General features: G+C 33.2%; 1 protein-coding gene and 1 non-coding gene across 2 annotated transcripts in view; one reads left to right on the forward strand and one right to left on the reverse strand.

Moving 5' to 3' along the window:
• LOC131843304 (uncharacterized) overlaps positions 1–22,899 on the forward strand; it is a 67,808-nt gene extending 44,909 nt beyond the window's left edge. Inside the window, exons 4-20 of the mRNA XM_059191926.1 lie at positions 2,936–3,039; positions 3,771–3,920; positions 4,312–4,438; positions 5,808–5,922; positions 6,861–6,978; positions 7,118–7,207; positions 7,785–7,908; positions 8,655–8,784; positions 9,581–9,684; positions 10,127–10,147; positions 11,682–11,870; positions 12,603–12,697; positions 13,262–13,365; positions 13,909–13,996; positions 14,922–15,122; positions 15,419–15,571; positions 22,747–22,899. Coding sequence (XP_059047909.1) covers positions 2,936–3,039; positions 3,771–3,920; positions 4,312–4,438; positions 5,808–5,922; positions 6,861–6,978; positions 7,118–7,207; positions 7,785–7,908; positions 8,655–8,784; positions 9,581–9,684; positions 10,127–10,147; positions 11,682–11,870; positions 12,603–12,697; positions 13,262–13,365; positions 13,909–13,996; positions 14,922–15,122; positions 15,419–15,571; positions 22,747–22,795 — 1,962 coding nt within the window. The 3' untranslated portion in view covers positions 22,796–22,899. The remainder of the gene's footprint in view (positions 1–2,935; positions 3,040–3,770; positions 3,921–4,311; positions 4,439–5,807; positions 5,923–6,860; positions 6,979–7,117; positions 7,208–7,784; positions 7,909–8,654; positions 8,785–9,580; positions 9,685–10,126; positions 10,148–11,681; positions 11,871–12,602; positions 12,698–13,261; positions 13,366–13,908; positions 13,997–14,921; positions 15,123–15,418; positions 15,572–22,746) is intronic.
• Positions 1,570–1,641, reverse strand: Trnac-gca (transfer RNA cysteine (anticodon GCA)). The gene has a single exon. It is a non-coding gene; the product is annotated as a tRNA-Cys (tRNA).
• Positions 22,900–23,117: the final 218 nt, after the last annotated feature.

Genomic DNA, 23,117 nt, shown 5'->3' on the forward strand with positions numbered 1-23,117 from the left:
TATCTATCTCGGCATCTTTCAAACATTTAGATAAGAGATGAGAAGTCTAATAATAACTGGATGGTAGCGAAAAAATAAAATTATAATTTAAAAAATTTGACGTTCATAAGTGGCTAATATGTCCTACAAGAATAAATGATTTTTGAATATCAATTTGAATTTAAATGGACTAGAGACTCACTAGTTAGCTATGTCGGATCCAACTCCAAACGATCAAATCAAAATATCTTTATATATACTTTATTCATGTAAGTCTATTACAGACTCTTAATTTTATATATACTATGTTGATGTCAATCGTACCTACAACCCATCTGGTAAACGGTTACCGTAGCCTATAAACGCCTGAATCATCAGGGGTGTCACGTGCGCGTTGCAGACCCTTCGAGTATGTCAAATCTACTGTCAATTCGGAGTGTTTTCGAGATAAGAACTGACAAGAAACTCAGATTGTATTATTTTTAAATGAGCTTGTACATGATTACAAAAATACGGATTCATTATTAAAATTAGTTTGGGAGAATCAAAATTCAAATTCAAAATATCTTTATTCATGTAGGTAGTTCTATTACAAACTCTTATGATATGTCAAATCTTCCGTTAGTTCGGAATGATTTCAAGATGAGAAGAACTGACAAGAAACTCAGCTCGTATTCTTTTCAAATAAATTGACCATGTTTAAAATAATACAGATTCATTTTTAAATTAAAATTTGGGAGAATAGAGTGACCACCAGCATATGCTATTGCAAAAGCAAATAGTCTAATCAGTGTTCCTATCCCGAACAGACCAGTCCCCATAATTTCTTATTCTTATATATCTATGGAATAAATATATAAGAACGGACAGTGATATCAATCATTCAATAAACTATTATATAAATGCATCCCAATACGGCGATGTAGTCAATCATAATATTAACGCAATACGTTTACTGTAACAGCGATTAACTGCTTCCTGATGCGACAGTTAAATTGTGTAACGGCTAACACGTTGACATGTTATGAACCAGTTTTTTTTTAACTATTTAAAGCTGTTGGCCGTTGCTTTTACAGCTTCACCAAACAGCCTTTACAGCTTCACTGGACTGGTCTAGTGCAGATCCGCGGAGTTATGAAAGAAAGGATCAAGACTATCTTCTGTCTTACGGATGAATAAAATTTTTTTATCTAATTTCGGAACAAAAGTTTTTTTATCCGCTTTACGAAAAAATTACGACAGCCTAAGCCAACCTGCCTGACTGTACTAGTCAGGCAGGTTGGCCTTCAGTCCCTCCATAAGTTCTTTCTTTGGTTTGGAGTTTCATCTGCACTCGCCCCCTATCGTCCGGTGAAGCTGTAAAAGCCAGCTGCGGCCTACCTTCTTCGAACTATCCTAATGCTAGAATAGTTCGAAGAAAAAAGCAAACCAATGGAGTTATTAAACAATTATAATCAAACGAAACTTGAAAATACTGTAGAGATATTTACACTCCACGTCATGTAGAGCTCAGCATACATATATGTATTAACTCGAATAAAGTAAGTTCAGACCTTTTTTGTTCAATAAAAATAAAGTCTATTGAAGAATAGGGGACACCCGGACTTGAACCGGGGACCTATCGATCTGCAGTCGATTGCTCTGCCACTGAGCTATATCCCCTGTTGTTATATTTCCTAAAACTCGTATAATATTCCGTATAAAACAAAAAAGCGTAGGCATGATATGAAAGACCAGTATAAAATGGTCCCGTCAATATTTATATCAATATTTTGGTCATTGTATTCTTTATAAGAACACATGTGGGATGGGGTCAACTTAAATTGGATGATGGGCCGTGAACTTGTCATAATCGAATGGATTTTGTTATTTTTGTGGTACTATACATGCCTGTTTGAAATACTAGTGACGCGCCCCGTCTTCGATCTATTCCAGTAATTAAAAAGATTATTTACCTAAATAAAATACGGCCAATCGGTCGAATCTAACGGTTTACCAAATCTGAGGACAATTCACGCAGTCCGAAACTAAACAGAGCTTGTGTTATGTGTACTAGACTGACTGCTGACATATAATAGTCATGAATATAAATTGTACTGTGTGAGGAATTGAACCCGCGACCATCGGAATTGAGACGCTATACCAATACATATTAGTAAACCTGACAATTGGTACCAATGGACCCATTGGTAAATTGGCTGGATCGATTTTGACGGGACTTTTATTGGCAGGTAGAAAAATAAAGATCAATTCCACGCGGACGAAGTCGTATGTGCAGCTAGTACAAAATAAAGATAAAAGACAAACTGATCTCTATCTGTACTGTACTAGTCATAGAATAAGAATAATTTATTGCTGCCAATCAAATTACATAAAATATATTTAAAGATACTTAATTAATGGCGGCAACAGGACAGAAGGAAGAAGTTCAGCATATGCCGACATGCTCCTGAGCGGTGCTAGATTTTAATTGGACCCAAATGTAGGGCAATGTGGACTCTATTCTCCCCTATTAGGGCCTTCTCTCATTTGGGCCGTTGTGCATGTAGAGCCAAAACTAAAGTAGCCAGCCAAGCTCCTCCCAAAACGGCAGACTCCTGGTGTCTGCACAGGCAAACAACCAGACCCTTTTTTACAATTTTTAAAAATAATACAAATTATTCTCTTATAAATTTCTCTTTTTTTACTTTATTTTATTTTATATAATCTACAATTGATCTGGAATGTTTTATGAAATCAAACTAATAATATCTTCATTCATCTTATATGTCAAATCTACTCTACCCGCTGATCTGTAATAGTTAATAATCACCTGGCAACTCTTTTGTGGACTCCCGCGATACAGGTTCGCCTAGTGCGGCGTCCAATGTGTATAATATTTGTATGATGAAAAAAAAACTACTAATTAATAATCCTTAAATAGTCAATAAATATTTCTTTTGTTTTTTTATTACAGACTATCACGTGCGATTGTGAGGCGACGCCGGCGTTTCAGCTGAAAGCGTTCAGTCAACGTGGAGAGAAAGTTGAAGTCTCGCATTACAGAGTCAACGTTAACAAGTAAGTAAACAGACGCACGATTTATCTTGGTACACCTTATGCAATTCGTCAAAGTACCTCTGTCTCACCTATTTCAGCCGGCAAGCAGCTTGCCTCGTAAGCTATTACGGTTGTAGGGTGCTTAGACAATGAATTCATTCTAATTAATTTCCTTTTCTTTAAAACACTTACACAGTTTTCACCTCTTATATGACTACTAGCTACTTGCCCCGGCTTCGCGCGGGTGTACATGTATCATATATATAAACCGTCCTCTTGAATCACTCTGTCTATTAAAAGTGAAACCGGCTCAAAATCCGTTGCGTAACTTTAAAGATTTAAGCATACATAGGGACCGAGAGACAGCGACAGCGACTTTGTTTTATACTATGTAATAATGATATGTTTTTTTACACAGTTTCATTCCTATTTACTGTTTTACAGAGACTGTACTTACAATTTGATTGTCGGATCATTAAGTATTTGTTGATATGTGGTATTTATTAACAATTAACAGCAATCCCTGCACTAAGCTCAAGGCTTGTGTCCCAGGAATCAGAAATCCTTAATATTATATACTATGTAAACGTGTATGCAATGCTGATATTGTCTTGACTAGACCATCAGATCGTTTTCTCAGAGGCAAAATATAGCTTTTGGTCATACATATGGCCTCTCTGACCTTTCTTATGTACCTATGGATGAATTGTAAAATAAGAAATATGCTAAATATATCTAAATTCATTTTACAGATTCCGCGCCCGCCTGAATGTTGTGTGCGTGACAGACAAACTGACAGGCGAACTGAAATGCGACGGGTGGCCAGAAGTGAAAGTTGCGTTGGCTCCGGTGGGACCTCTAAGACCCAACGCTACAGAAAGCAACCTACAACAGCTAGTCAGGTGAGGCAACCCTTTTTTATTATGTAAGTCTGGGATATTCTCTTCTATTATATTTCTTTTGTTACTTTCACATGCAGTAATATCGGGCTATTATAAATAACAATAAGTATAATAATCTCAGGACAATTCACACAGCGCCATCTAGACCCAAGTTAAGCTAGCTAAAGCTTGTGTTATGGGTACTAGATAACTGATACAAATAAATAGATATTTTGTAAATAGGTACATATTATACATAGAAAACAGCCAGACCGATACAAACAAACTCATGAATAGAAATGTTTGTGCTGTGCAAGGAATCGTACCTGCGACCATCGGACGTAAAGCGGTGTGCTGACCCGCTAGACCTCCGAGAGCGTCATAATTAATCTTATTTTTTTTAACTCCACAGCGACATAGTAGTGAGTGCTCTACGCAACATACAGTTAGAGTTCAATTTGGCCCAATACCCGACATGTCCGAGACTCAGGAGGTATGTGGACACCGCTCCACGCCTGCCTCTTCATTATGACTCTATGGTAAGTACTTATTTCTTAACAACAATAATCGATAATGTAGTTAACTTCATAGTGGAACACGCTGTATATACACGCGTGATTGTGCAGCACTAAAATTCTTATCAACAATACATATTTTAAGTAGTAGAGCACGCTGTACAAACACGCGTATATCAGCACTAATAACGCTCGAACCGGTAGATACCATACCTCTTCAAAATACCGGCATTAAGTGTAATCACGCATGGTGATATACCGGTTTTGGAGACCCATCCTCCTCCCTATGCTAATTAATTCCCTCCCCTATCTAACCTTCCTTAAAAAACCCGGCAACTAGCCTGCACTTCTCCTGGTGCGGTAATCACTTACCATCAGATGTGCCGTAAGCTCGTTTGCTCCTATGCTATAAAAAAGATTTCCCAGTTTCAGCAGGAAACTTTGTTTTGTTTTAGAAATTGAATTTTAGAAACTTTTCTGACCTTTTTAGAAGCATATCATGCTGTAGACTCATAGCAAAACCTTAGCTGAATGTTTGTTCCATAACCTTAGTGTTCAAGAATCACACTGTGTGCACAGCATTCCCAGTTTCAGACTGGAAACACAATACTTTGTTCTAGAAATTTAATTTTAGAAACCTTTCAGACCTTTTTAGAAGCATATCATGCTGTAGACTCATAGCAAAACCTTAGCTGAATGTTTGTTCCATAACCTTAGTGTTCAAGAATCACACTGTGTGCACAGCATTCCTAGTTCCAGACTGGAAACACAATACCTTTGTTCTAGAAATTGAATTTTAGAAACCTTTCCAGACCTTTTTGAGGAACCTTATGCTGTAGACTCTTACCAAAACCTCTTAGCAAGAAATTTCTTCCATAACCTGAATGTTCTGGAACTACACTGTGCAAAATTAGTTAGATCCTAAAGTGGAGTTCCCCTAATGAAAGACGTGACAATAATGTTAAAAAAACGTCTGTCCCTTTCACCCCTAAGTGATTACCAGAGCTAGATAGTAAAAAGTCATCTGCGTGGGTGCCTTAGTCTCACCTATTTCAGCCGCCAAGATGATGTTTCGGTTCTTGTGCGATTAGGCAGTGAGATTACAGGATAAGAGTTATGACATCTTGGACCTCTTGAGTGGCAGCGTATGCGTATCATTTTTACACATGATAATATGATGTTCATATATGTATTATTAGTTCATGTATATACGCGACGGTTTCCACTTACCATCAGGTGGAATTTCAGCTTGTTTGCCATTCCAATAAACGTAAGTGGCTTAGCATACAGCCTTACTTCCAATGATCGCGGCTCGAATCTGCTTACCGTGAGACTACATGGCACTGTGTTAATTGTCCAAAGTGATTTATTTAAAAAACATTGCATATTTCAGCTGCAACATGACCGTCATATGTACACATCAACACCTAACTCGACGGCCGGCTGCGTTCAGCTCTTAGGAGACAAACGGCTGCTTGTGAAGGTCGTCAACGCTAAAGATTTGGGAGGTGAGCTATTTAAACTGATATTGTAATATCAGGTTTTTTCTTATTTGATACCTCTTGTTTGATAATCGCGATATTTTTTTTCCTATCCAACATTTCCATATATAGGTAACCAGCTTTTGCCCGCGGCTTCACTCGCGTTAATTTATCCCCTTAGGGGTGGAATTTATCAAAATCCTTGCTTAGGAGATTCCTACGTCATAGTAGCTTTATGCATGCAAAGTCTCAGCCCGATTGGTTTAAAATTGACAAAGTTTCATATAAACTTTCATCCCCTGTTTTATCCCTTTGGGGGTAGAATTAATCAACCTTTCTTAGCGGATGGCTACGTCATAACATCTACCTGCATGCCAAATTTTAGCCCGATCCGTCCAGTGGTTTGGGCTGTGCGTTGATAGATCACTACGTCAGTCACCTTTGAGTTATATATATTTCGATTATATGACCCGCGCATCTTCGTCTGCATCACACTTACTTGACATTTATCATTATATTTCGCCCAATTTACATATCTTCTAAAATTATAGCCTATGCGTTATTCTGGTGTATAAGCTATATTACTGCAAAGTTTCATCACAATCATGTCAGTAGTTTTTGTATATAGAGCCTATATTTTCCTTACATCCTATGTATCCTCTGCAATTTTATTTAATTTAATTTCAAAATAATAACTTAAAAAAGTTCTTCTGAAACCACACTGCATGTGTGTTCTGAAGAATTGTACTGTACTGATTGTCTACGGTGATATATGCCATGGTCTGTCTATGTTATCTTTTAGTGAAGATACTATTTGACAGCGTCGATATCTAGCGGTTTAGTTTTTAGCTTCATTTTACTTTCATTGATCACGGTTTCTATTCCACGTTCGATACAAACACTCGTATTAAGGAGCACGATTGTTTATTTTAGGTGTTATGTATTAAGAAGTATCTGCTTCTCAGGTAAATCCGGATGCATCGCACCATATTGCGTGGTGGAGATGGACGAACCACCACAGAAAAATCAGACGGCGTTCAAGAAGGATACCACCAGTCCTCAGTGGGAGGAACATTTCCTATTGTGAGTTTATTTTTCTATTACTTAAGTTACCTTTTTTTTCTCCCAAATTCCTAATTCCTTAAATATATTATTCGGGTCATAATAGTGTTGGCGGTAGATATTAGTAGTCATTTCAACATTTAGATGTATTTGTTTACAGTGATCTCTCTTCACAAACTGCAGAGCTTCTGTTCGAAGTGTACGATCGTACCGGACCACCTTCTCCAGGTGGCGGCTCTGCACAACACAGGTATGTACATACAATCCTTACTAAAATTGTAAATTCGAAAATAACTCTGTCGCGCTTTCATGCAAAAATTTCACGAAATTTGGTACACAGACAGTCTAGAATCCCTGAATAGGAAAGGAATAATTGTGAAAAATAGAATATAAGGAGTTGAAAGGTTGTATGGAAGTATCGTCATTTTTAAAGCTAGAAAATTATTTTGTGGGCTGTTTATTAAATATAAAAAAATATGACATTCAAAGTCTGTAAAAAATTGAGCCTTAGGGGCGTAATAAAATTTGTAATAATTGAAGATTGAAACTGACTAAACATTTAACAATAACAAAAAAGAGTTTCTTGCCAGTTCTTCTCAACTGGAATATATATTTCAAATAAAAAAAACTAGCAAGAAACTTTTTTATAAAATAGTGATAAAAAATAGTACGTGTACAAAAGGACAAAAGGTCCTATGTCAATAAATGATTTTTAGTTTGAGTTTGATCTTGTATTCACTTCCTAAATTATTTTTCAAAAATATGAAGCCTATAGTCCATTAAATATTGTACCTTATTAACTTTTAAATAAGTACCATTATTCCCAGGTTCCTAGGTTTAGGTTTGGTGGGCATCGATGAGCTGTTGGCAGCACCGTCACAACGCCAGCAGATAGCGTTGCAGACCAGGCCCATGGAAGAACATGATATCTCTGGCACACTCACGGTTGAGGTATGTTCTATGGGATTAAAACTGTGATTTAGTACCCTAGTACTCTACGACTAGATGTGCCCCTCTTCCCCACTGGGCACACTGGACTTGTGCCCAGGGTCCCGCGATGGATTGGATAGACTAGACTAGGGGGCCTCCAATATATCGCGGGGCGCCCTAGTCTAGTCTAATCGCTACTCCATCCAGTTTTTATTATTATTTTATAAATATCTAGCAATAATTTGAACCCCTCATCACATACGTTTTTAAATTATTTTGCCTGGTTTTTTTTATTTTAGGGCGTCCCCATATACATCTCTAAAGAGTCATGTACAAAATGATTTTGACTATTCTAACAAAATAGTGATTTATTACGATGGTCATAGGGGCCCCATTATCCAAATGTGCCCGGGGCTTCTAATAGGTAAAAGACGGCCCTGTAGATGTGACTAAAAGCAATATGATAGCCCTGGAAAATTCACATAAAGTCATCTAGTCCCAAGGTAAGAAGAGGTTGTGTTATGGGTACTAGACAACTGATACAAACACTTTTTTTGTAAATACATACATTATATACATAGAAAACACCCAGAACGATATAAACGATTATAATTATGAATACATAAATACAAATGTTTGTACCATGCCTAATCGAACTCGCGACCATCGAGGCCGTCGAAGCTATGTCAAAAATTTTGCTGTCTAAATATTTATTTTTAAGGGCTATCTAGAAATATTGTAGTCCTAATTATTTACTTTTTTTACAGTTCCTGTTCATTGAAGGCGCTGACATTCCGGATTTGGGCTCGAGGCCTGTGAAGATCAAGGAAAGTCTCCGCACCGTCTCGCCGCAAGGCCACCTCACCACTACCACCAAGACCATATTCAAACAAAATGGTACTTAACAGATTTTACAGCTTACTCCCTTATTCCTCCAATAGATAACATTTACGTAGTCTAAAATGGAGTATTTTGTGCTGTCTGTTCACTTAGTTATTTTAAACTATGCAACGAATTTTAGCAATAGATAGAGTGATTCAAGAGGAAGGTTTATATGTATAACACATGTACAACCGTGCGAAGCCGGACCGAGGGTAACTAGTACATAATAAATTTAAAAAGAAGTAAGAATTAAGAGGCATTATTGTAAAGAGTTGTATCTTCTACACAAGGAACGTCAATCAAGTAAATATTTCATCACTAGCTGCGCCCGCGATTTCATCCGCTAAAAATGTCGATAGTTCCATGTAACCTTTCATCTCCCCTTTCAACCCCTTGCAACCCTTTTTTCGCATTAAAAAGTAGCCTATGTCCTTTGTCAGGATCTAGAATATCTACGTACTAAATTTCATTTAAATCGGTTCAAGTAGTTTTGACGTGTAAGCGAGACAGACAGACAGAGTTACTTTCGCATTTATAACATTAGTAAGAATTTATAATAATATACTTGATGTTTTATTCAAGCGACTTAAACGAACTATTTTATATTTTTTATTAATGATTGTTTTTACAACTTTTAGAACATTGTTGTAACTTATTATAATCTTTTATACAAGAGTAGTTTTATATGTTGTTATAATAAAATATGTCAGGTCTGCACTTGACTTCGTATATATTTCTATTCAAGTCGAGTTTAACATGTATTAATTCTTCAAAACATAAGATTCTAAATCTGTATTATTTATATTTATAGGTCATGAAAATTCTCAACTCACAGAGTCAGCTTTAAGAGAATTAGAACTGAGTCCAGCCAACGCCGCCAACAAGTCTACTTTGATCATCCACTCAGTACAAAGGGTAAACACAATCTATAATTTTGTCTTTTGGAGTTTCTTTTTTGACTAACAAGAGTTTTTTTTATATTCTATATACCCATTATGAAGTATAAAGTTTGATCCATTTAGTGAGTTGTTCCACTGGGTTTGATTATTGGACCACTTTTTTTCTTACACATTGATTTTAAAGAAGTACAATAAGCAATAAATAAGTAAAAGATGCATAGAAAAACCAATAAATAAAAACTTTATTTTGTTAAAAAAATATTAAAAACAACAAAAGATAAACAAAATAGTGACAATGTCATGTCCAATATAGATGCAGTTAGTCTGGATTTATTTGCTCAACCTTATCCTTATGTAACAGATTCAGTTGACTATAACATGCTTAACAATTGATTTTGATTTCCTTTCCAACGCCTGCGTGTGCCGTGACGCTTGTTTTCATGAAAACGAAATTTCAGGAGCCAAAGAAGTCTATAAAGGTAAGTCTACACAAACATAGTACGTAAAGGATTATATCCGAAATATAATTGTTTTAAACTACTTCCAGGCGCCGGATCACAGACTTTTTGTACATGCCGTAGATGTAGTTTACTAATTAATTTTCCTCCCCCCATTATCAAAGTAAATGTAAAAGTTTATATTCTAAATACGAACAAGTTGGTCTTAATTATATGAAAATTCGTTAACGCTTAACCATTGTAAATGATTATAAATTCGCAGTCTCCAATTTCTGCATTTGTTACTTTTATAAGACGCCTATGACTTTACCGCTGCCAAGTTGATAGCGCTGTTTAGCTTAAAAAGATGTCATATGGTTTAAAAGTTTAATGTAACCATAAATTTATACATACACTCATAGTATATATATATATATATTTCGTCTGTAGTTTTGAAGTCTAAAATAAAAGAAAATACAGTAGAAAACATAGGGCCAGTTTTTAATATATACATATACTGAAATAGTTACGGCATATCCATCTCGGTCTCCGATCATGGCTCTTATAGTTCATGAAGATCGCGCATAATATTATTATCAAGTACACATGTCGAAGAGAACACATTTTATAAAGTAGCGGGAGTCTGCGCAATGACACACTTCCTGCCCTTCTATTACAGACCGTTATAAAATCTTATGAGTTGTTGAAATCAACCACTCTAAGATTTTAGAACGGTCCGATTGTTATGATTGTATACATTTTTAGTTGAGTGTACCTTGAAGGTGATTCCATGAAATTTTAAAAATTTGTTACCTAAGTATACTATATAAAACATTTATTAATATTAAAAAAAAAGAAGTTCATACAATAACAATAATATTAAATGAAAATTAATCTCATGACCATGTAATAGCGTGAGCATACGCACTGTTGGTAATTCTAAGTGTAGACAAGTATGGAGAATATTAACGTATTCGGTTTTGAATTGACTATTAAGTTATTTCTCTTTTCTGTATAATTATAACGGTATAGTTATTTATTCAACTATAAATGGAATTAGTATCAACATATACTCTAAAAAAATAAAATATTTTGTTCCCAATTTCCAAAAAAGAGTGTAGAATTTTTATCTGGACGACGTCCATACAGTAAATTTGTGGCTTTACCTTCCTCTGCATAATCTTCGGAATGTAATATTATGCACGAACTTAATGAACTATAATACACTTTTAAGAAGTAGTAATATCAAATATATACATATAAAATTATAATATCTTGTTGTACAGTTAGAAAGTGACACAGCATGTTGTGAATTGAAAATGACTAAATAGTTTTTTGTTTTACATTTTGAATGTCATTTAGCCTATATGGGATATTATTTGACTCAATAATTCTACTATGAATATTTGATTTAAACACAAAAGTGGACTGTAGTGTCACGCCCAAGTGTGTTTAATTTGTTTATATTTATATTAATAAAAAAGCAGATAGCCGATAATAAAATTACTGCAGGCCACGAAATGACATTCAAAATAGTTTGTAGTGCCTTGTTGTGATACTAACTTTACCTCTAAAGGTCGAACTAACTGATTCGGGAAAATTCATCGAAGTGGAACGCGACGACTCGCAGACTACGGCGCCCGATACCACAGATAATACAGAGAGTGACATAGATAAATCACTGCCGGCTAGTCCAAACATGTCACCGGCTAAAAGTGTTAGGATCAAAGAAAACGGTTCTAAAGTTAATGGAAATAAGGATGCGGTAAGGGATTTGTTTTTTTACTAACATAATAATATTTTTGTGTTGCACGATATTGAATGTTTAGATTCATTTAATATAGGATCTTTAGTCTTATGTGTGTATTGCAGAAAGAGAGAAATATTTAGTAGAAGGAAAAATATCAGTTTAACACACATACGCTGTAAATGTTAATTTTTGTATAGTCTATTATATTTGATAAAAGTTCTATTATTTTGTGAAGAATTGAAATTTATTAACTGGTGATAGTAGCACAGTTGAAATGAATGCACCTACTAAAATTATATTAGATGTTAACGAACTATCAACGTTGTAGGAGACTATAGAATGTTGTAGGATTGATAATAACATTGTCCCTGGACAATTCACATAATACCATCTAGTCCCAAGCTAAACAGGTCTTGTGTCATGGGTGACAACTGATATAAATATTTAGACCAGACTGATACAAACAACCATACTCATAAATACATACAAAGATTTGTATCATGCGAGCAATCGAACCTGCTACCATCGGAAATAAAGAGGTGTGCTAAATTGCTAGATCACCGAGGCCTTCAAGGCAAAGAGTCAATATAAATCCAAATTTTAACATTTCCAAAATTGGAATGCAATATAATAGGAATAGTAATGTAAATCTGAACACAATTAGTAAAGATAGATAAATTAAGAAAATAGGAGCCAGAAATTCCATCATTGGTCTCTTATTAATTCAGTTATTTTATATTTTTACAGCAAGGCGATTACGTGAACAATCCCAATGAAAATGTCCCTCCAGAGCCCGCACCGCGCAAGAGACGTCGAGACTTTTTCGGAACAATCAAGAGAAGGTAAACACAGATCAAAAGTTACATTATATTCGTGTAAATATTAGAAGTCTTTAGATGTCTTTATTTGTATTATATTTTATTTTATTATATTTGTGACGCTAATGTCAAGTTTGTGTTGTAAAAATTTGTTTTCATAATTGTTTCCTAACTTAAAAAGAACAATAATTTGTCATTAGGAACCCTACGTGTATTAAAATAAATACATTTTTTTTGTTACAATATATTTTAAAACGCTCTTGTTAAATTTGTTTTAATTGGAAATAAAATCTTTTTTATTTTATTGAATTTTATTTACGTCGCTTTATTATTTGATCTTTGATTAGTACATATAATTAAATAATAATATCTTACAGAGAAGATCTGTGGATAACATAAGTAACAACATTCTAAATCCAGGTGTTGTATATTTTACTTAGATTCGATCTTAACGTTTTGTTTTTCATCATTACTTTTTAATATTTTCATTGGCATGCGTAATATCTCGAGTCATCATTCTTTAACTTGCTTATTTTTCCATTTTTTTTTTAACGGCAGATAATTAATGGTATGCTAATTTTTTTACAGGCTCGGCCGGTCACGTACCCGTGGACAATCTTTAGATCTCCCAGATTCGGAGGTCGACAATCCTAACCATATTCGTAGCGTCAGCGCGGAAAGAAATAGCCACGGTAAGTCGTTAATAGACGTTAGTTAACGATTTTTTAATACCGGCCTAATTTTCAATCACGATAAACTAGATTTGATCACCACCAGACTTAAACTGGACCTACTCAACACATAATATTTTTTGTATACTTTATGTAAAAAATTTGACGTACAGTATAGCAAAAAAAAGTATTATTTTGTGTAACAAATACGGCTCATTTTATAACTGTTACTCAATATATTAATTTGTTTTTTATTGTTATTTTTCATAACTTACGGTTGAATATTTTTTATCAACCTATTTAAGTTACTAGACATTAGAAAGTTTAAATTTCTTTTTTCGTGTGTATTGTCGATCGTCGGTAGGTTCAGTCTTCGACACATTTGAATTGTGCTCGGCAGATTATGGGCTAAGTCTAATATTTTTAACCGGTTCTGTTTGCTTAATAATATTTTCTACAATGTTGTTGTTTGCGTTAACAACAATATAACAATATTGACCTAATGATATATACAGTCATGAGTATTCTTTCTCCCTATATAATGCATCATAATACTATTTCCAGATAAAGCTCTAACCCTCCCGAATAGAAATGTATACTCTGCCGGAGCGTCACCCGCGCAGTCTGGCGATGAGTCTAGGACTTCTAGAAGGTATGTCAAAATTACAAGTAATGATTTACAACGTAGATATTAAATTCGAATCCACTTAGTTGTGTACGTGAGCAACAAATTACATTCTTAATATTAAAATTAAATATAGCATGTGATTTGAAAATGTAAATTGGACTGTAATCAATGTGACCTATACCTATAAGTTGTGTAATTGTGAATTTTTCAGTTTATTTGCATTCCAAATTGTCACTGTAGGTGTTCAGTAATAATAATATTAGATCGTTACGGATCCTGATGGGTGCAGCAAGTTGTAAAAAAGGAAGTTGAAATTGATTTTTAGGATGCTATGATAATTTGTATAGTTTTTAATAAAGCGCACATAAAATACTAATTTCGCTAATGGTCACACCAAAAGTTTATTAAGAATTTGCACTATATAAGAATATTAAGAATATTATGTTTTAAAGTAATACAGCAACTAAGTATAGAAAATAAACTAACTTGCTTATAATAATGATTTTGACTATATTCCTCATTTTTGGAATATATATTATATTTATATGTACAAATTTGTGGAACAACCATTAAATTGTACATTTTCTTTCTTTTTCCATCTGCCAACACTCACATCCGCTGGGGGTAACGCACTCTGCAATCTGGTAACACTGGTTTTTCATACTAATGATTTAAATCATCAATATACATATAATTTAATGGATATTTTTCGTGAAAACATTTGCATGCTTATTTTCTATTTTATATATTGTATTTTGTCTAACATCTTGCATGGCTTTTTATATTTTTATTTACTTCCGTCTTCTCCACGGTTTTTATTTCATAATTTCTCCATAAACTAATTACTCACTCGCTTTTAACTACTTAAATTATAAAAATCTTTTAACTATCCACTTTTCAATACCATACAATTTGAAAAACAAAATTAAAAACAAAGATCCTCTCTCAGTGAGGTATCCGGATTCAGCACAGCATCAGCAAGGACGTTCATCCATGAAGCGTCTACTCTAGTCCTCGAGACCATCGAAGCAGGCATCAAGAAGCACTACCTAGTGCCTCTGACTGTCGCCCAGCGCTCCAGGTGGAGACGGAAGGGCGTTAAACTCCATATTTATAATGAGCATACGTTTATCGCTAGACATCTTAGCGGGTAAGCATATATTAAATTTACTTAATAAGTACCTCAGAATACACTACAATACTTTTAGTACTAACACATTTTACAAAATGTGAACCATATTACAAATAAGAAATTGTAATTTTGTAGCTATAGAAGCGAATACCAAGTCTTCTCTTTCTTCTCTTTCCTCGTATTACATTATTATACAAAAGAAAGAAGAAATCGCTTGCCATCAGGTGTGCCGCAAGCTTGTTTAATCCCTATACTAAGTATAATAAAAACTATATCAGCACTATGAATTTAGAAAAATAAATTTATAATTATAGTGGAACAGTATGCGAGGTATGCAACAAGACGATAGCGCGGCGGCTCGGCAAGCAAGGCTACGAGTGCCGCGACTGTCAGCTCAAATGCCACAAACACTGCCACATCAAAGTGCCAGGAACTTGTCCGCGCTCTACCGTGCACAATATGGAGCTGTGAGTATACACCGACCAATGTTATTTGATACTTTACGGAATTACTTCTTAGTTTAAACTTTGACCACAATTGTACGCGTTGTACACGGGATATTTAGATAGATAGATAGATATATCTTTTATTTTTATATTTTATATCTTTTATATTTACCATGATGTTATTTAAGAACTCCAGATATTTCGACGCTGGTTATTAGGAACTCTTTGGAAGTTCGAAGTAAGGAAAATATAAATTTTAATAAATGAATAAATTTAAGTAAAGGAAGAAATTTTATGTTCCTTGTCATCTTTCAATATTAGAAAATAAAAGATTCTAAATTTAGACTTCAACGTGAATGTATGAAATATTTTACTTTTCCATTTTTATTGATGCCTATCTTTGAACCTAATTACAATTACAAGTCATTATTCAAATATATTTACAAATGTCCTAAGGTCGATTGACCCGTATAGTACGTATTATCATGACAAATTATAAATTATTATAAATAACTCGTTTGTATAACGTGTACAACAGACATTTCTTACCTCAACTTTTATAAATTATTGTATATTTATTTTTTCTTTTTACCCGATTAATATTCAAGCATCAACTTATACGGTTATATTATTTTTTAATTGATGGATTACTATAATATACTCTGTATTTAAGAGATCGTGTACCACAAACATATCGGTTCTATAATTAATTTATGAAATTAAAAAGGACTTATAACTATCCTCTTTACTTAAGAATGGGCTCACATTTTCAAGTTTAAACCCAACGGTCCGTGCCGACGAAGTCGTTTGATTTACGCAAGAAGAATGGCATTTTGTTAATATGTAACATACCTACATATATTAAATATTATCAAAAATATATTTTTATATCAGAGAATGACATATATATTACATATTAGTTATTCTTTTATCCAGTACAAAATTGAAATATTTTAATCTTTACAAAGTATAAAACTACGCCGCCGCAATCTGTTCGCTTATATCTTTTAAATTACGCCACGGATTTTTATGCAGTTTTCAGCAATAGATAGAGTGATTCAAGAGGCATATTTATATATATAATACATGCGTGTTATAATATAGAACAAGCCAAGAAATTCAAAGATTTGTAATGCATCCGTGTGAAGCCGCGACGGGTTGACTAGTAGACAATAAAACAAATAATATATGAAAAAGAGTGTCGTGTAAACTTCCCGTGCATTTCTGGTTCCGGCTTCTGTTCAGAACTTTATAATGTGAGCCCAGTCTGAGACGAACTTGTAACTGATCTCATCATGATATGCTTGCATGCTACAGCTTGCTTAAATAAATATCTCACTTTGTACTAGACCCTGTCCATGCGGAAACACTATATAAAATAATAAAGAAAGCTACTATAAAATAACTTAATTATATTGTTTATTGCACTTTGAATAAATTACTTAAATAAGTACATTAAAGCAAATGAAATAAAAAATTATTTGTAAGAAGAAAATCATTCGATCAATCAAACCTACCTACCTACTCACCACTAGCTATGCCACACTGTTGGGTTGACTGGTAGAGATCTCTTAGAGATAAGTCCACCTTTGCTCACTCTGTATATGTTTAAGTTTAGAACTGCAATAAAAGTGCAATAAAGAATATATATATATATATATATATATATCATTTATAAGAAAAAAGTATTAATGCATAAGTTTTTGTATCAATATTTTTTCTCTACCGTCCTTAAAGATTCAATTGAAAAGAACTGGCAAGAAAATCAACTGTATTTCTTTTTTTTAAAGCCAGTCAAAACAATATAGCGGGGCACAGGAAGTGTTGTGTGGGTTAAAATGTGCAAATAATAATTTAATAAAAAAAGTCATAATTAATTAAAAAGAAACATAAAGATTTTTATTATTTTCTTTATAATTTAACCATGCTAATTATACAGTTTATTTAATACCTAAAATATAATCTTAAAAAATAGATAAAAACTTATAATTTTTGACACATTTTCTATGTAAAGGAAACCAATAGAAATCGTATATTGAAAAATAACGCTATGCTATAAGATTAGACCTTGATTTAAGTACAGCTTTATATTTGAACTTTTAATTGTTTTATTGTTTTTTTTTATTGAGGTTTTGGCTGTAGTACCTGTCTCTTTTCCCTAGATAAGAATAAATGTCGGAAAAGTTGCTAATAATATGTTCTAAAACAACTTCAAGGCCCAAAACAAACAAAAAATATGGAGAAAAGTAAGATAAAAAATCATGCTGGATAATCTAATACGCTATTTCCATTTTACGATCTAATCTGCTTTCTATTCAATAGTAAAATATAATAGTATAATGCTTACACCTTTTTATATTATATTCAATGTACTAATGCATTTTTTATTTATATTTCAGCTATCTTCATATATAATTATATTAGGCCCATTAGAAAAAATATATATACAGTATCTTCAAAATGAAATGATTTGTCAAAAAACTTTGAAGAAGCATTTATATATTTTTTAAAAACAGCAGCAAAAGCATAGACACCGAACTAAATTTGAGGTTATATAAAAATGAATGATTAGTTACTTTAGTTTTTAGTTCGGTTTTTATGGTTTACTCTTGTTCTGTATTAAATACAAATTATCTATAATAACTACATTTCATATGATAAAGACATAAATAAAACCATAATTATGGCGTAACCATATGGTGGCAGTGGGCAAAATACCAGGGTCCCCAAGCCTGATGTATATGTATATATTTTATAACATAATTTAATAGATTTTTTAAATAATCGTCTGCATGTTTAACCTCAGTATAACCTATTTAGCTACCAAGCAGCTTGTTTTGTAAGCTGTATTTCGGTTGTAAAATTCAAATTAGGCAATAAAATTTCAGAATAAGATGTATGATATGATGACCACAAGTGTTACGTGATGTCCAAAATTCTCTTCATACATATAGGTGATATTTGTCGCTTGTAATTAGAGGGCAGTTCAGCTTGTTTGCCAATTACATAAAAAGTGTTTAAGCAATTTAAGAAAAAAAGACAAAAGTTAAACTTTTTCTTAGAACAAGAAAGTTGCATCCTATGATTTTGCCACGCCATTCATATAGTTACGCCACTGGACAACAAAGAAAAGTTTACGAGATAAATTTACTTTTTTAATGTTTTTTTTTTTAATCTTGTAAACTTTTTGAGATAGATCCTCATTTTATGCTATACGCTTATATGTATGTTTATTTCCAACGCTGCCAAGGTCCCATTCCCATAGCTTTGGAAATGGAAGGTACTTAGTTTTTTATATAATTGTTTTATAGTTATTATACCATAGATTGAGACTTCAGTAGGGGAAGGTAGGGTAACACGGGGAGTTAACATATTTCACAAAAAATACTAGTTTTTTTTAATTAAACGATATATGAACTTATATTTAAAAAAACTGTCTGTCTTATATTAAATTCTAATTTTGAAAAAGAACTATTCTTACAGATTGTCAATTAATTTTTTTTAAAAAGTTAATGGCAGTAGTTCCTTTTGGATTCCCATCTTATCAAACCTTCCCCTATTGCTTCTACCCTTGCCGCACCTACATGTTTCAAACACGGCTATACTTATTTACTCTCATGCTTGTAATAACCTAGCTGCTAATTACGTAACGCTGTTACTAACAATCTTCAATTGCAACAGGTTAAAATTGATAGGTTTGCGATTACATAAATCATGTTAGAGCTGCAATTACAACCTAGATAAAAATTCAGACTAAATGAAAATCAATATCAAAATTCATTTATATAATTATTATAAATAATAATAATGTAAAAAATATTGTATTATATGTTTTAGTTATTTTTAAACTTTCGTGTTTAATATACATTATTTATATTATTAACCGGGTCTTAACACGAATTATGTTATGGCAAATAAAGGTATTTACCTCTCTCAACGTTTCGACTAAGTTGCACTAGCCTTGGATATGAACTGGCTGATGTCAGCTCGTGATAAGATCCGGTTAATAATATACCTAAATATGAAGTATTTTTTCACTACCGTCCCAATGAATCTTTAGATAAATATAAAATAACTCTGGACACTATAAACTATATATAAGACTATAAATAAATTATCTATCGACAGCCTCTGTGGTGTAGCGGTTTGGCTTACACCGCTTCTCTTCCGATACTCACGGGTTCAATTCCTCGCACGGTGCAAACATTCGTATTCATGAGTATGATTGTTTGTATTGGTCTGGGTGTTTTCTATGTTTATTACGTATGTATTTACAAAAAAGGTATTTAAGTATTTACATCATTGTCAAACACCCACACTCATCTAACTTGGGACTAGATGACGCTGTATGGATTGTCCAGGGTTATTATTGTTACAATTCATACATACATAATCGTAAAACTGTAGAAATTATCTGTTACAGACGGGAATTGTTAGCAACTGCGTCACATGATTAATCTGATAATTGTTTCGAATTAATTAATATTTCTAAAGACATATGTGCTTATATTCACAATAAATATTTTAAATAATAATTATGTAGATTCGTCAATAAAATCTTTCTACGCACCAGACCAAATTGTCTGTATATGAATAAGTCATCAAAAACATCGCCCGCCAAAAAGCTGTTTTCACTAACCTTTTATGTACCTATAGAGTATATATATTTTGCGTATAATTATATATTTAAGTCATTATACTATATGTCATATTGTAAACTAAATTATTTTAATCTAAGTCATTATCTCATTTCGTATGTCTATTCATTTCCGTCTAACTTCCCTATGATAGAATACACCGATAACAAACTAAATTAATCCGAGAGACAGCGGTAAGCTCGCTTTCGATTGCATTAGTCTAAAATTTATCATTCTAAATAAGTATTGAATGTACATAATCCTATATGTTCATTTTCATCTCTATATCTTGGGTTATTTTTTTATGGATGGATTGGTGGATCTTCCAGCGCTGTCGGTTTACACTGGCGTGGCACCAGTGGAGAGTGAAAAGATGAACATGAAGTCCAGTCAGTTAGCCCTTGGCATCTTGGCAAATGGCGATTTACCACTCTGGTTTCTAAGAGCAATCACGATCGACCTAACATAGTATATTGCTAACAATAGGGTTATTAATCGCCATCACTAACAATTCCCTCCCCCTATGTTGGAATATTCGGTCTATTGTTAGTAACGTACCACGTCAATTGGACTTCCATGTACCCCAAAAATCGTGGTGGAAAGTGAATTCGCCAGTAAGACCTAACTGAACTTCGTGCTCATCTTATCATCTTCTACTGCTGCCACTCCAGCGTATACCGTTATCTCAGTCGATAATATATGTCATGGGGCCCACTATCCATAAATTAAGACACCAATTTATTTTTACAGCTGGTAACATTTTAATAGTTAATATTTTGTGTGACGTCACAATACACAGTGGCGGACTAACACTAAAGAGGGCGCTAGGGAATACATGGATTATTATTTCGGGCCTATTTTCTCAAATGACACATAATTTACGTCTAGTAGTTTTAATAATGACAGCCTAGATCACCTAAGCTTAGTCCCTGATGATATCTAAGATTCTCCCAGGAGTGGCATAGGGTCTGAATTTAACGGCTTTTTTCATGAAGTGTCCAATTTCTACAATCCAAGGTGTTGTGCAATGTCATATTGTGTCAAAATCCGCCCCTCAACCCTTTCTCGTGTAAAATGATTTATGCAGGGCTCCCAATCATCCCCATTCACTCATATTTATCTATAAAAGTCATTATATATTTTAATATATGTAATTAGACATGAGAAGTATCTAGGCTTCTGTTGAATGAAATTTATATGTAATTATTCATTGTTCTTCTAGATCCATGCTCCCAGTGTTAAGTGAATAGTCAAGTTAATCGAGAAGACTGCAAGAAAATAATAATAAAAAATATAACAAGCTATTTCAAGGTTCTTTATAAATATTAAAGTTTGTAGTCGCCATTTTGTTTCGTTTGGCTTTACGATTTGACGCATGCGTATTCTTTTTTTTTAAATATGTCACTTTTTTCTTTTTTGTCTCCGGCGATTTTTGTTCCATATATGTAACTTATAGCTCGTCAGCATGTATTGTTTTGCCATAGATAAAAATCAATACATAGTATTTATTTAAGGTTTTTATTTAATTAATAAAAAAAATGCATTTAAATTGGTAAGAACATTAATTATGGAACTGACAATGTAAACTGTATCTGATTAAAAGTTATGGGTTTACAATTTTCTATGAACCATTTGAGAGTTAATAAAGCGAAGTAAGTCGTGCAGTTCAAATTTCAAATTATTAAATGGTTGGTACATAATTACAAAAATTTATATTTTTAATCTGAATTGTTAGTTTTACATAATTAAACCTCAAATTGAATGCATAGACAAATATTCTTTATTTTTGAACGTAGTTGCTACTTTATTGTTTTTTTTTTTAATAAATACTAGCTGTTTTTTAAGAAAATGTGGTTGCCGTAGATGCTATTTCTTAGTATCTGCATTACGTAATTAAGCTTCAAGTTTTAAACTTGTATGTATTAACATAGATATTTTTTTTAACGTAGTTGCTACTTTTATTTTTATTTATTTTATGCAACTCGCTTTTTTTAAGAAAATGTGTTTGCCGGAGTGTTTATTAGTAAGATTTAAAATAACTTATACCTTAATTACCTACTTATTCTGTCCAAATGCTTGTTTATATTAGAATACGTCGTAGAGAGGAGTCTGCATGCACTTAAAATCGAACATTTAATTGAAATTAATTTACGTTTTCGTTTCAGTAGTGTACATATATTATGTAAACGAACGGACAGACAAAGTCGCTCCATTCAAAGCGAAAATTAATTTTGGATTATCATAACAGTCGATATTCAGTTTACAGTTTTTTATACTTCTGTGACTGTCATCTTTTCTAAAGTATTTTGGAAACATGTTTCTGTTTCAAATATATAAATAAAATAAAATTAAAAAATATATAGTTACAGTTTTACATTAATTATTTACTAAATTCTAATTTGATTTGTGTTATCTGTAGTCTCTAAGAATCAGATCTATATTATTAGGATTTATGTGTACACTGTACAGGTGACTATTTTTAAGCATGCTTGTTATGCCATTGGCATTCCAGTTACGTAAAAATGGACAGATAATATATATATTTTATCTTTTTTACAGGACATACATCCAATCACCGTATGCGGACAAGAATATAAGAATGTTGTGACTTTAAAACAATGGCGCTTATTGATGCACAAAGCTATACTCATGGGCTTACCCAGCAGGGAGAATAGGGGGAGGAGAAGCAAGGTTTGCTTCTAGCCTAGATGGGAATGAGCTTACCCAACTTTTAAACCAGGGGTGGACGGGGGGGAGAAGTGAGTTTTGCTTCTGGCCTAGAGGGGGGAGGGGATGTAAGATTATTTTTAGGCCGGTTTTTCAAAATGTACTGTTTAGCTTCTGGCCTAGAGGGGGGAATATCAAATTTGCTTTGGCCCGAGGTTTGGGTTCAAAATGTACTGCATAATACATTGTAAAGTTATTTTTCA

Source organism: Achroia grisella, unplaced genomic scaffold (assembly GCF_030625045.1).
Source record: "Achroia grisella isolate CSIRO2021 unplaced genomic scaffold, CSIRO_AGI_Agris_v1 utg295, whole genome shotgun sequence".
Classification (NCBI taxonomy): domain Eukaryota; kingdom Metazoa; phylum Arthropoda; class Insecta; order Lepidoptera; family Pyralidae; genus Achroia; species Achroia grisella.